The following is a 14,897-nucleotide window of genomic DNA, read 5'->3' as shown; positions in this document are numbered from 1 at the left end:
TATGGTGTATAAACCCGCACACTCTCTTTCTCTCCCTCGGGAGAACGGGTGGACATTCATGAGCTTGTTGCGGCCAGTATGGCTTTATTAGAGAAAAATAAACGGAAGTGATTTTTGCTTTCTTCTTATGTGAGATGAGCGTTTGGGGCCCAGGTGCGAGTGGGGCATGGAGGCTTCAGCTGTGATTCTCCTTTGGGGGGGAGTTTTCCTTCCAATTCTACGTTTCATTGGTCAGGCAGGAGGAATGCTTGGCAGGCAGATCTGCTCTTGGCTTCCTGAATCACAGAACTCGAAGACTGGAAGGTACCCAAGGGTCATCTAATCCAACCCCCTGAAATGCAGGAACTGCAGTTAAAGGATCCCCTTTTTGCTCTGGAAAATGTTCTGCTTCACAGATTAATTAGTAACGGTAAATGTCAATTACAAATGTTAGACAAGCTGGCAATTTCATTTCCCCCCCTTTAGATCACTATAAGGCATTTCTGATTTCTCTAAGTGAGCCCGTTCAAATTTCCTGGAAAACCCACATCGCTGCCTGGGATCATTCTTCAGACACTGCCATCGCCTTGAAAAGATTCAAGGTGTACGAAAGAAACCTTACCGTGGGTTTTGTAATGTAAAATTTAGACAAATGGCTGCATAGTTAGCTACCCCTCTGGTTTCCAGTGCTGCAGCACATTGTGAAAGGATTCATATCTCCTAGTAGAAGCCTTAAGTTTTGCATCAATATGACAAAAATTCTAATCTCAGCGATGAGAAGATGTATAATCTCTTGGACCGCTTCCAATTTTATTTGAACATATATTAAAAGGTAAGGGACACGGATGGCGCTGTGGGTTAAACCACAGAGCCTAGGGCTTGCCAATCAGAAGGTCGACGGTTCGAGTCCCCGCGACAGGGTGAGCTCCCGTTGCTCAGTCCCTGCTCCTGCCAACCTAGCAGTTCAAAAGCACGTCAAAGTGAAGGTAGATAAATAGGTACCGCTCCGGCGAGAAGGGAAATGGCGTTTCCGTGCGCTGCGCTGGTTTGCCAGAAGCGGCTTAGTCCTGCTGGCCACATGAGCTGGAAGCTGTACGCCGGCTCCCTTGGCCAATAAAGCGAGATGAGCGCTGCAACCCCAGAGTCGGTCACGACTGGACCTAATGGTCAGGGGTCCCTTTACCTTTCATATTAAAAGGTTCCGTCACATTTTGAAAGATGCATTTCCTGCTGATCGCTAGCCGCCCCAGAGAGCTTCTCACACGCCCTTTGTTGCCCAACTGCATCACAACAGCCCTGCTTCCCATGGGTCTAACTCTCCAGGAATTGCTGCCACCCTCCCACTTACTCCTGCAGTCCTAGGAGAGAACCTGGAATGCACTAAAGCAATTATTTTTAAAGTGGTTCTGGCCCCAGCACTCCTCTGCTCAATCTGTACCTGTGCTTACCTGCCATGGAACAGCAGTAATGTTTGATGTTGGATGTCTTAATTTGTTAGAAGCTGCCCAGAGTGGCAGGGGCAACCTTGTCAGATGAGTGGCATATAAATAGATAAACAACAATTATTATTATTATTATTATTATTATTATTATTATTATTATTATTATTATTATTATTATTATTATTATTATTATTATTATTATTAAATTAAAAAAGGAACTGCAGTTAAACGATCCCCAGCAGATGAGCTAAAAGGATGCGGGGAGAGGATGGCTGGGGAAGACTTTCCATTGCTGGGGATCATCCATCATCCAGAGGGAGTTTGGATTGGCGGGCCAGCAATTTGCAGAAAAGCAATTTCACACATACAGGAGGGATTCTGGGGCAGTGAAACGACACCAGTCAACTGAATTCTGCTGGATGGATGGGGAATAACAACAGGTAAAACGACTTGCTTTCTTGCTGCCTGACCCTGAACAAACCAGACCAGGGGTCCCCCAAGTTTTGGAGGCCACGGCCGTCTTGGTTCTGCGTCCCCAAGGCCTCCACTACAAAAAGCATGATCCGGAATAGGAGTTTGCAGAACCCATCGAGGAAGATAATCGCGCACAGTAAAATTCTGAAACCACAACCATTAATTGCAACATTTATTCCAAGACCAATTGAAGCCAGTTTGCTTATTTCAGCAAACTAGATGTGCGTATAGTTTTAATTATTCTGCTAAGGATAAGCTGTTTTGCAATGTTTGTATGCTTCTATGTTTTAGCAATTCTTGGTTTTTATCTGTAAGCCGTCTTGAGCCCCGTCAGGGAAGAAGGCAAGGTATAAATAAATATCCAAGAGTAATAGATGACCCAGCGATACCGGCTTTTCAAGGTCTGCTAATCATGCCCCCTCGCCTTATTTATTTAATGTGTACGCTGCCCTTCATCTGTAAATCTCAGGATGACTCACAACATAAAAATAAAATATAAAACGCAAAATGCATGATTAAAACAAGGGGGAAACCACACACCCTCCTACCTGCAGGGGGCAGTGCCACCCAGTTTGGGGACCTGGACTGCGCTCCAGCCTGTAGGTGGCAGCAGAGCATCTCCTGGCCTCCCACCCACAAGATTCAGACTTTGCCAATGGGGCGCCCCCTTCAGGCGCTTTGCGGTACTGATGGGAGCACAGCCTGGTGGGAGTTGTAGTCCTCCTGGAAGGGCACAGGCTGGGGATAGCCGGGTGCAGAGGACAAAAGACCTCATTGCAAAAGGGAAAACTTAAAACCCCAACCACATCCCCAGTCATTCCACACAGGACAGCAGAGGAGGTTTTTTTGTTCCAACTGAAGTTTATTGTTTTCCTTTAGAGATTTTTTTGCTTTTAAAAAACCCCAAAAACACACAAGTTTATTTGAATATATATATATATATATATATTTATGTATATATGTATATAGGCACATAAAAAACCCATTGGTTTCTTTCTTAACTATATCACATTCCTGGTCTTTGTACTATGAATCTTTTTTGAAAAAAGAAAAAAAAAGTGAGAGAGAAAAGAGAATGGTTAAGAAAACACATCTGGGAGAGGAAGCGCCATGTTTAAAGACAAGGCTCCAACAAGTGAACAGAACATCTGCAGTTCTCCAGATGTTGATGGGCTTCAGCTCCCAGCAGCCTGAGACAGCGTCGCCCAATGGTTAGGGACAATGGGAGTTCAGCAACACTGGAGGGGTGCCCACCTCAGACAGATGAAACAGGGGTCAGCCATGAGCCTTGGGTCTCATCCTGCGCCCTCACCTCCCTGCTGCTCCAGAAGGGCTGCTCCTGAGAGGGCAGTGGTCTAGTTATGGGGCTGCCGAGGCAGGAGCACATCAGACTGCCTCCCTCCTACCGCTGGAGCAGATTTTTTTATTTCAAAAACAGGAGGTTCTGCTGCAGGTAGTGGAAAACTTAACATTTAAAAGAGAAGGGAGAAGAAAGTAAAAAATCTAGCACATCGGTCTGTGGCAGCCTCGCTCCCTGAAGAGCTACTTTTCCAGTTGCAGGGGACCGCTTTGGGGTTGGGGGGCGAAATCCAAAAGTCAAAGCTCTTCAACCTGCCCTCTTAAGCCACGCCGTGGGTAGATTTCACTAGGAAATGCAACTCATTCCTTTCGTGTCGGGAGCGAAGGGTCCGAATCTTGAATATGAAAAAGGCGTTAAAAAGCAAACAAACCACAGCAGGAAGGAAGAGAGAACAGAACACATGTTTTCTGTGATGCGGGGGTTTCAAGACACCGTATGGCTTGCAAGAAGAAGAGATTCGCTCGGGGCATCTCTGGAAAGGCAACGGAGGGTTCAAGCCTTGGGAAGGAACAAACCTTCCCAGGCTACAGCAAAGCAGAAACAGGAGGTTTTTTTTGTGGGGGGAGAGACACACTCTTGCAGGGCAACCGGGCAACTTTTTCCTCCTTTGAGGGCTGCCCCATCTTTACCGTAATAATGGGCTGCCTTGTTTGGCTCTGCCTGGAGGAACCTTCCCAGGAAAGTACCGCCTTGAAGGCTTGTTTGCCCTGAGGATGGGGAAGTGGGAGGGGAAAAAAAATAAGAGCACCCAAGCCAAAGGCAGGGCGGCTGTGTAAAATTGGTCCCCAGCAACTGATGCAGCCCTAAGTCAGTCTCACAGAGCAGGCGCTCTGCAGATGCTTTGGACTAGAACTCCCATCAGCCAGGAGTTGCGGTCCTAAAACATCCAGAGGGCACTGGCTTGGCAAAGGCTCTCTAACTAACCCTGACCTATCTATAGCAACGCAGGGAAACCTTAAGTTATCTGAATGCCTGGAGGAACACAGATTTCTCTTCCTCCGAGCAGCCAGCCGAAACAGCTGTTCGGGAGCAGCCACTTGCTGGCTGTTTTGAGATGGCTGCTGGTCCCAGCCAAACAGCTGGTGCGATCGGCCACTGTGCAACTTGGGAAACGGAGCCTCGCAAAAGGGCGGCCGTGGGAAACGCTTTTGCAGGCAGCGAGACGATGCTAAAACCTGGAGGAAAATCAACACACACACACAACTGGTCTCTGGGGGTCCCCCGCGCATGTGCACCCGCTTGCAAAAATCGGGGTGCGCACGGTCTTTCGGACAAAAAGCCACACATCCACAGACGCAGTTTGAAGGCCGGAGAGATGTCTCTCACCTTAAGCCACAGAACCGCCTTTTCGAAGCCGGCGGGAGGGTGGGGGGGTGGGGTTAAGCGCAGCACCCCCAAAAACCCACAAGACAAGCGCCATGGGGGCGGGCACGAAACAAGCACGATCTGCGTCAGGCAGCCAGCGAACGGTTGGGGTGGGCATTCTCGTTTCAAGCTCTTTATAACCGGAAAATATTTATACATAGAAAACCCTTTGAAGAACGAGCGGGGTTCGAAGAAGAGGAGGAGGAGGAGGAGGAAGAGGAGGCGGTGGGTTGGGGGGCAGGCCTAGTCAAAGCCGTGCCACTCACTCTGCTCCGAGTCGTACTCCACCTCGGCCCCGATACACTTCACCCCTTCCAGCAGCATGGGGGTGCCGTGGTGGCGGTCTGCAAGGCAAAGCAGAGAGGTAGTGAAGTTAGGAAATTTCAGTAGACAAATTTTGGTCAAGTTGAAGAAAAGCACTATGGGAAAACCAAAGGCCAAAGGATTTATGGGAAATGTATATCTGTTGCTTTAACTAACTGACTCTGGGAGTGTGAATACTTATCTCATGCATCTGCAGGAAGGAAAACTTCCAGTTGATTAGTGGTGATTTAACACCTGGTTACTAAGTGCTGCCCCCTGTGTGAATCAGGGCTATCAAGCCTCATTACAGGAGAAAGGAGAATCTGCTGTGTCTCTGAGAAATTTGGGAGGAACCCTTTGATCCCAAGGTCTTAGAAATAAACAAGCTTCAGCTGTCACAGGCTGAGTTATTATCCAACTAGGTGGACTTCCGGGTTGGCGCGATCGGGAAATGGCGGATTCCCTCCGAGCTCCGGAGGGAATCGGCTCAGCGGTGGATGGGTCTTTGCCGTGCCGGCGACACGGGGACCCTTAAAAACCGCAGGCGCAGAAGCCTGCGGACTGAAGACTCGGCGGGTGCCTTAAGCGCCCCCCCTGATTCGCAATGAGCCTTTTTAAAGGCTACGGAGGGGATACAGGGGACGGCGTGGCACTGAGAGTCGACCGCTACCGCCGCTGAGCGAAGCCGCGAGCCATAACCGGAGAGCGCTGACTTCCTTCCTTGAAATTCGGACTGAAAAAAGAACCCGTGAGTAATTTGGAACTGAACTTTAAAATTTTTACCTTCTGAATTTGAGACGACCGGGGGGTGTGCCAAAAGGAAGTCCCCACACCCCCCCTTGCAGACGATCCAGAGCAACGAAATAAGAGCTAAGCTGGAGTGCCTACCCTGTAAAGGGTGAGTTTTAAAAAGACAGTAACTTCCAAGATTTAGAAAGGTAAAATTGAACAGGAGAGTGGAGTGTTGGAAGAGTCTTTGTTTTGTGGCGAACAACCCTCCCTCCCGGGCCCGGGAGCGACCTGCTTTGGAGCCTGTATAGAGGAGCAGAATTTGACAGCTGTCAAAAGCTGTCAAATGGACTATTAATAGTGAAAAAAATCGCTGTTTAAGACCTCTCCGGATTAAAAGGAGTTACAATTGAACTAAAATTTTGGGAAACAAAGAAACAATAATAGGACAGAGGATTGTTGGAGAAAAGATTACTCAGTAACCAGATTCCCTCTAGGGGGAATTCTGTGGAATTACAATGGCTGTGGGTGGAAAGATACTGAGAGAAATCGAAAGGATGTTTTCACTGGTGGGAACCTTACAGGAGCAGACTACAGCTATGAGTAAACAATTGACGACCTTGGATTTGGAAACAAGTAGTTCTGCTGAATGTAATGAGGGCCTGAGTGAGAAAGAACCCACAGCTGAATTCGAAACTATAAACAAAGAAGAGGAGAAGACTAAACAAGAAAGAGAACAAGTTATCTGGGAAAATACTAACCAGAAGCTGGCATCTGGAGAACACAAGCAAGGAGACTATTGGATTAAATCTACTTTAAGCCTACGAAAGATACAGAAGACGAAAGTGGAGGCCCTGGGACTTTATGGAATTCAGGAACTCGAAATAAAGAAGTACAATTGGGGCCTCCACATAGACTTTGATTTTGACTATCACCAAGACTTAGGCCTTGTGGAAATTCCTCAGCAGTTGCCTTTAAATATGGGAAGAGACTATGGACTGATTGGATTGATGGTTAAGGAAATCTTTCGAGACTTGATGATAGACAAAAAGGACTACCAACAAAATTGGCGGAGAGGGACTGAAAGAGATTTGAGAGCCTCGGATGTGCGGAATCCAGGCTAAAAACTGTTATTTTGGACATGTCTTGGGAAAGGACGCAAAGCGGGGATGGGAGGGAGGGAAGTATTTAAATTTAAACAACACTCAAGACCAGGGGGTTTAGTAATAAGAAAATTATGTAAGAAAAAATGAGAAATCGAGGGAAGAGAATTGGGGTCCAACTTAGGGAAAATTTACTTTTGTTTTTTATAAAAGGAATAATACTAAGACGGAAGAAATGCCAACTTGCTGACACAAATCTGGGAACAGGGATGCAGGGGAGGGGGTGGGGGGAAGTCAAGGACTAGGGTTAGAAAATAAGATTTTCGGGAACTATTCATGTTTGTTGTTTTTTATGTTTGTTTTGGTGTTATGTGTGTTGTTTGTGTTTATATAAAATGTGAAAACCCAATAAAAATATTTAAAAAAAAAAAAAATATTATCCAACTAGGTGACCATTGGTAAATTTTGAATTACCGTATTTTTCGCCCTATAGGGCGCACCGGCCCATAGAGCGCACCTAGTTTTTTTTTTGGGGGGGGATAAAGGGGGGGAAAGCCCGAGCTTCCCCTGACCCCAGAACAGGCTGCTATCCGCAAGCCTTGGGAGCCCGGCGGGAACTCCCGTCGGTCTCCCCCGGTTGCGGATATCTGCCCGAAGCCCGGGGCGTGCTCCGCTGCGCTCCCCGGGTTTTGGGCTGCAGGCTGCTATCCGCAAGCCTTGGGAGCCCGGAGGGAACTCCCGCGGGCTCCCAAGGCTTGCAGATAGCTTCCTGAAGCCTGGAGAGCGAGAGGGGTCAGTGCGCACCAACTCCTCTCGCTCTCCAGGCTTCAGCGAAAGCCTGCATTCGCCCCATAGGACGCGCACACATTTCCCCTTCATTTTTGGAGGGGGGAAAGTGCGTCCTATAGGGCGAAAAATACGGTAATCAGAAATTCTGATTGGTCCTTGGTTACACGTGGGGTCTTAAGGATAAAAAGCTTAGGAAAGGAGCCTGCATCCATCCGCCCTTCTGCCAGATTTACCACCATGCTGGCAGTCCTCATTCATGTGCGTGTTCTTTTCCTATTGTCCTATTGTCTTCTTGAGATGCGGATTCAGCGAACTGTCTTAACTTTTCTTGTGTTCTCGTTTTTGTAAGTACATTTAGCTAGCGATGCTTTACAATGTTGTTCTTTTCCTTTCTGAACCATATAAGAGATGTGCCTACTTTTAAGTATGTTTAATCTTGTTTTTTAAATAAATTTTAAACGGCGGATTTTCCTATTTTGTTCTGTGTGCCTTTCTGGGGAAAGTCTGAATCCAAAGTCTGACCACTTAGCCTCCTACTGAACCCGTTGAATTTCTGCCTTTATTTATGGAACCTGTTGAATTTCTGCCTGCAATTTGTGGTAAAGCAATGCAGGGTGGGGAAGCTGGCAATAAGGAAGAGTAACCTTCTCCCTTGGGCTAATCTTCTGGGCTATCCCCGGACAAGGGAGTGGTGGCAGACAACTACCCCTTCTGTTGTGTTTTGTCCTGAAAAGTAAATGCTGTGGCACCATCTTCCCTCTCTTAGCCGGGTCCCGCTGGATTGTAGGACAGAAGAGGAAGGTGGGTAGGCCGCAACATTGCTACAGGCGGCGTTGGAGAAAGAAAGACAGACTGGGGGGGGGCTAAGGGGAGACAGGACCCACCTCCTAATTCTGTCTCGTTATGCAAGGCAGCGGCAGCCAGAAAGCAGAGAGGAAACTGTTGAGGCGACTCGCGCAAGCGAGCCAAGCTGCACAGGGAAGGGTTTAGGGAAGCTTTTAATGTTTGATGTATTACGGTATTTTAATATTTTGTTGGAAGCTGCCCAGAGTGGCTGGGGAAGCCCAGCCAGATGGGCAGGGTATAAATAATAAATTATTATTATTATTATTATCATTATTATAAAGGGTCTCCAAAAATCGTCGGTAGGCAGAACTAACTTTCATGCCTTTTGTAAAAGAAATGTTATTATGGGTAGCTGGGAAATAACTTCATGCCCCCACCTCGAGGGGGCAGTTATAGCCATCATGAAACCCAATTCCCTTTTGTTATTTCATCTCCTTTCCTGCGCTTATTAAAAACGGTGCCAGTCATTTCGCCCTCTGCAATCTTTGCTTTGATCTCCTGCAGTCAAGGGATGGAGAGCAGCGTTCAGGGTCCTTATCGCTGACACCCCCGCCTCCAGCAAACACTCATTAACCCGAGAGATAAATATCCCAACACACAGCAAGCGAGTTTAATTTCCTGAGCAGTGGAGGCTCTGCGCCAGAGGAGGATATTAATTCGGGGGGATATATGGGCTCAGATGCCGAAAGGTGGCATGTCCCAGGGGCACCCAGCCGGTGTGTGGTGCAGTTAAACAGGAGATTTATGCGCTGAAATGGGGGGGGGGGAGCCAGGGCTGACCCACTTACACTTGCTGCGAGAGGAGGCCTAAGGATCCTGTGCAACATCACAGCAGAATAGAATAGAATAGAATAGAATAGAATAGAATAGAATAGAATAGAATTTATTATTTATACCCTGCCCATCTGGCTGGGTTTCCCCAGCCACTCTGGGCAGCTTCCAACAAAGTATTAAAATTCAGTGGTCTGTTAAACATTAAAAGCTTCCCTAAACAGGGCTGCCTTCAGATGTCTTCTAAAAGTCTGGTAGTTGTTGTTCTCTTTGACATCTGGTGGGAGGGCGTTCCACAGGGCGGGCGCCACCACCAAGAAGGTCCTCTGCCTGGTTCCCTGTAGCTTTGCTTCTCGCAGTGAGGGAACCGCCAGAAGGCCCTCGGTGCTGGACCTCAGTGTCCGATCAGAATGATGGGGGTGGAGACGCTCCTTCAGGTATACTGGACCGAGGCCATTTAGGGCTTTAAAGGTCAGCACCAACACTTTGAATTGTGCTCGGAAACGTACTGGGAGCCAGTGTAGGTCTTTCAAGACCGGTGTTATGTGGTCTTGGCAGCCACTCCCAGTCACCAGTCTAGCTGCCGCGTTCTGGATTAGTTGTAGTTTCCGGGTCACCTTCAAAGGTAGCCCCACGTAGAGCGCATTGCAGTAGTCCAAGCAGATAGCAGGACTGTCTGTGCACAGCCAAAGAGCTGAATTTTCGCACCACAAAATTGCTACGATTTTGTACCACAAAAAAGTCACAAAATCACAGAACTGCAGAGCTGCAAGGGACCTCAAGGGTCATCCAGTCCAACCCCCTGCAATGCGGGATTCACAGCTGAAGGGTCCCAGAAAAGTTGGCCATCCAGGGATGTGCAAAGCTCAGGATGGATTGTGGGAAAGGGGACACTTAACCAGGAACATAAGAAGAGCTGGTTGCTGGATCAGGCCAATGGCCCACCTAGTCCAGGAACCTCTTCTCATAATGGCCAACCAGATGGGAAACCCGCAAGCAGGATTCGAACAGAAGAGCAACTCTCCCCTCCCGCGGTTTCCAGCAAGTGGGACTCAGAAGCACTGTGAAAGGAGTGAGCTCAATCACACCAGGCCATTGGGAGCCGATTCTTTATTAGCGAAAGAAGGATCTGCACAGGAGAGTCAGGCCTAATGAGCACAGCAACTCATCTCTGGCAGGTCTGCCCCCATGAAGCAGTTGCTGAGACTGAAGGTCCCCGATTCCCCACAGCTGCCTAAGTCCCCTCCTCTCCAGGGTTTCCCCCAGGCAATCGGAGACTGTGCCTACCTGTAGCTAAACCTCTCCTCCGCCCTTTTCATGCCTCTTCTGGTCCTGGGAGCTTATCTCAGCAGGAGGGTGAGATACCCATGAGTCTTCCTCAGCCAGACTGCCTCTTGGTCTCCCTCCTCTCCTGCTTCATCTTCTGCCACTGAGTCTGGACTGCTCTCTGCCACCGACTCTCCCCGCTCACCGAGCCCTGTTACCTCTTCATCTTCCAACAATCCCCTCTTCCCAGTCTTCTCCTTCTGGCCACTTGTCATCGTCCCATCACCACTCCTCTGGCTCTGAGCCTTCTTCCCCTGGGAGTTCCCTTGGGGGTTCCCTAGCTGGTGTCCCCCCCCCCACTCCTGTTGTTCAACCAGTCCATGACACATTACTGCCTCTAGAGCACAGCCATTCTGACCGCCAGCAACGGACAGCCTCTCTCCTCCATGAATTTGCCCTGCCTCCTTTCAAAGGTGGCGGCCACCGTTGTTTCCTGAGGCAGGGAGTTCCACAGTTTAACTATGTGCTGCGTGAAGGAGTAATAGTAAGTAATAGTAATTTATTATTTGTACCCCGCCCATCTGACTGGGTTTCCCCAGCCACTCTGGGTGGCTTCCAACGAAGATTAAAAATACATTAAAATGTCACACATTAAAAACTTCCCTGAACAGGGCTGCCTTCAGATGTCTTCTAAATGTCATATACCGTATTTTTCGCTCTATAACACGCACGTAGTTTTTAGAGGAGGAAAATCCGTAAGCATGCCACCCGTAGGCATTCCCTCCATAACACGCACAGACATTTCCCCTTACTTTCTAGGAGGAAAAAAGTGAGTGTTATGGTGCAAAAAATACGGTAGTTGTTTATATCTCTTTGACATCTGGTGGGAGGGCGTTCCACAGTGCGGGCACCACCACCGAGAAGGCCCTCTGCCTGGTTCCCTGTAACCTCACTTCTCGCAGCAAGGGAACCACCAGAAGGCCCTCGGAGCTGGACCTCAGTGTCCGGGCAGAACGCTGGGGGTGGAGACGCTCCTTCGGGTATACAGTGGTGCCTCGCAAGACGAAAAGAATCCGTTCTGTGATTCTCTTCGTCTAGCGGTTTTTTCGTCTTGCGAAGCAAGCCCATTGACGGATTAGCGGATTAGCGCTATTAACGGCTTATCTGCTGATCGGATCAGCTGATAAGCAGCTTAGCGGCTTAGAAAAGGGGGGGGGAGGAAAAAAAACCAGCAGGAACTCGCAAGACATTGTCGTCTTGCGAAGCAAGCCCATAGGAAATTCATTTTGCGAAGCACCTACAAAACGGAAAAGCAAGTTCGTCTAGCAAGTTTTCCGTCTTGCGAGGCATTCGTCTTGCGGGGCACCACTGTACAGGACTGAGGCCGTTTAGGGCTTTCAAGGTCAGCACCAACACTTTGAATTGTGCTCAGAAACGTCCTGGGAGCCAGTGGGGGACTTTCTCTCTTGTGGAAAAGTGGTGGGAGTCTTCAAGTCCTCCAACGGCTTCCCCCAAAAAATGTAGGCTTGAGGAACGGGGACACTTACCCATCACCCTGGCTTGTACGACCACCTTGATGGAGACTTTGTCATTGGTCTGGCTGTGCAGCACCATCTCCTCCCGGAGGACCCCTTCTTTGTGGGCGGTGTACTCGCATTTGATGTTGTAACCTGAGCGGCAGGGGGGAGACAAGAGTGGCAGGCGTCATCATACAACACCCCCGCAAGGATCACAGAAACGGCAGACAAAGAGGCAGAGGGAAGCATTTCCTTGACACGGCAGGTCATTAACCCGGGGAACTCTCTGCCACAGTTACGCAGAAGCTCAGCTCAGCTGCAACTCTGCACATGCCCTGGGACTAGACGACTAGGCTTTGATTTTGCTTCAGGCAAAAAACTGCAGTGGTACCGCAATGTCAGAAAGGAAGCACGCAAGTATAGAACCCAGGCACAACTGGCAGATATAGTTAAAGGATTGAGTCCTAAGTATTGGCATTGTGGTCAAGAGTTAGGGGTATATGCACATATGTGGTGGGAGTGTATGTGTGTAAAGGAATATTGGAAAAAGATTATAAAGGTTATTTCTGATGTATTTCAGGTTAAGGTAGAAGTCAATTGAGAAATGCTTAGCTCAGGAATACTGGGGAATAGTAAAACAGAAAGGAAAGAGCCATTCTCTGTTAATAATTCATTCTCGAATTGCCCCCCCCCCTTAAAAATAATTGCCCCCCTGTAGGGCATGTGCCCCACCTTGCGAACCACGGATTTATATTGTACCCCTTTCCTCCAAGGAGCTCATGTTGTCACGCATAATTATAATAATGATACTGGTGACGATAACACCAATAATTTTATTACCGTCGTACCTCGGAAGTCAAACGGAATCCGTTCCGGAGGTCCGTTCAACTTCCAAAATGTTTGGAAACCAAAGCACGGTTTATGATTGGCTGCAGGAACCTCCTGCAGCCAATCAGAAGCCCCGTCGGATGTTCGGCTTCCAAAAATAGTTCACAAACTTGAAATGTCACTTCCAGGTTGCAACGTTCGAGAGCCAAAACGTTTGAGAACTAAGCTGCTCGAAAACTAAGGTACGTCTGTATTTGTACCCCACTCTGGGCAGCTTCCAAAATAATAATAATAATAATAATAATAATAATAATAATAATAATAATAATAATAACAATAATAATTTATTTATTTATACCCCACCCATCTGGCTGGGCTTCCCCAGCCACTCCGGGCGGCTTCCAACAAAATATTAAAATACAGTAATGCATCAAACATTAAAAGCTTACCTAAACATATATGAAAACACAGTGAAACATTAAACAATGGTTTAAACACGGGGCTCCCCCCCCCATTTAATCCACACAACAACCCTGGGAGGTAGGTTAGGCTCAGAGAGGCAGGGACCGGCCAGAGCTCACACCCAGCAAGCGTCACGCCAGGATTCGAACCCGAGTCTCTTCCCAGGTCCTCGCCCGGCACCCTTAACTGATGCTACAGCGCTCTGGTCAAAGCGGCAGACCCAGGCCGACCCCCCCTTTACCCAAATTACAGACCCTGTTTCTACAGAGAGAGAAAGGGGGGGGCGCCTCTTCTAGCTGATACAGGTGCAAAGCCAGGTGCCTTTCCTAAAAAGCCTTCATTTTTTATAAAATATGCTTGCTAATTCAAGCACTCGCTCCACATAGGCGGGGAGGGGGGCATGATTGGGAATTAAGCCCCCCCAAAAGAACCTCCAGAAATACAAAAAAAATGACACACACACACCCTCAAGCTTTTCTGCAAAGCAAAACCTTTTTTATTTTTTTGTCACCGGTAATAATTTCGCTTGACTCAGAGGAAGATAAACACAGCCATTCATCTGGGGAGGGGCGTAATTATTTGGTGCATTCAAGGGGTGGAGGGGGAAGGTTTCCAACGATCAGGAAAAATGCCTAATTTCCGCACCTGAACAATGACGGGACTCGCTGGGCGTGGGAACAGCGCTTTGAAATTTTTCACAAATGACTCGCCTCCTACGTGTTAAATCGGCAAAGCTGGAGGGGTGTACTTAAAACTATAAGCCATTAAAGAACACATTAATTTGGGGAGCGGGGCAAGCGGTATGCCTAAAGATAGAGGCAGGCTTTCAATAGGTACCTGAGGTTTGGAATATAGAGGTCTTTGGTAGAGGGAAGGATCTCACCATAATTGGTTATTGCACCTTATACGATGTGGGTTTTTTAATAAACCAAACCTAGCTTTTCCTACTGGCATGTTAAAAAGTCCAGGGAATTTTTTATATTGGGATGAATTGCCTTTGGGGAGCTACCAGCAATTCAATTTACCCCTACTCTCAAAGAGAGCAGTTCCTTCGTCTCCTTCAAGCCTTCTACTCTCCTCCTGTGTGCTAAACCTTGCACTCATAGGGTATAAGACCCCCTTGCCAGGGGAATTTAAATGGTAATGGGGGTCCTGCAGCCGCCAACTCACACCAGTCCCCATCTTCCAGGCCAGGGATCCTGGGTGATGGGAATGCAGTTGGAAGGGGTCACATTCACCCAGCGCTTTACCAACTGCACTGGCTCCTGGTGGAGTACAGGGTCAGGTTTAAGGTGCTGGTTTTGACCTTTAAAACCCTATGCAGCCTAGAACCCTTGTACCTACGGGACCGCCTCTCCTGGTATGCCCCGCGGGGGACCTTATGGTCCACAAATGGCAACACTTTGGAGGTCCCAGGTAGCAAGGTGGTTAGATTGGTCTCAACTAGCACCAGGGCCTTTTCAGTACTGGCCCCGACATGGTGGAACGCTCTGTCACAAGAGACCAGGGCCCTGCGGGACTTGACATCTTTCCGCAGGGCCTGCAAGACAGAGCTGTTCAGCCTGGCCTTTGGTTTGGACTCAATCTGACCCTTCTGTTTCCCTCCCCTTATGGTTTTGATCTGTGGGCTACTTTTAAAATGAGGCTGCATTTTAACCTGTAT

At 48.2% G+C, this 14,897-nt stretch overlaps 1 protein-coding gene across 1 annotated transcript in view; it reads right to left on the bottom strand.

Moving 5' to 3' along the window:
• Positions 1-2,736: 2,736 nt before the first annotated feature.
• Positions 2,737-14,897, bottom strand: part of ADISSP (adipose secreted signaling protein) — a 76,016-nt gene continuing 63,855 nt past the window's right edge. Inside the window, exons 5-7 of the mRNA XM_081207468.1 lie at positions 11,975-12,097; positions 4,887-4,964; positions 2,737-3,589 (exon numbers count right to left, since the gene is read on the bottom strand). Coding sequence (XP_081063594.1) covers positions 3,555-3,589; positions 4,887-4,964; positions 11,975-12,097 — 236 coding nt within the window. The 3' untranslated portion in view covers positions 2,737-3,554. The remainder of the gene's footprint in view (positions 3,590-4,886; positions 4,965-11,974; positions 12,098-14,897) is intronic.

The sequence above is a fragment of the Podarcis bocagei genome, assembly GCF_964188305.1.
Source record: "Podarcis bocagei genome assembly, chromosome: 9".
Taxonomy (NCBI): Eukaryota; Metazoa; Chordata; class Lepidosauria; order Squamata; family Lacertidae; genus Podarcis; species Podarcis bocagei.
The sequence above is the reverse complement of the archived record's forward strand: the minus strand, read 5'-3'. Positions and strand labels throughout refer to the sequence as shown.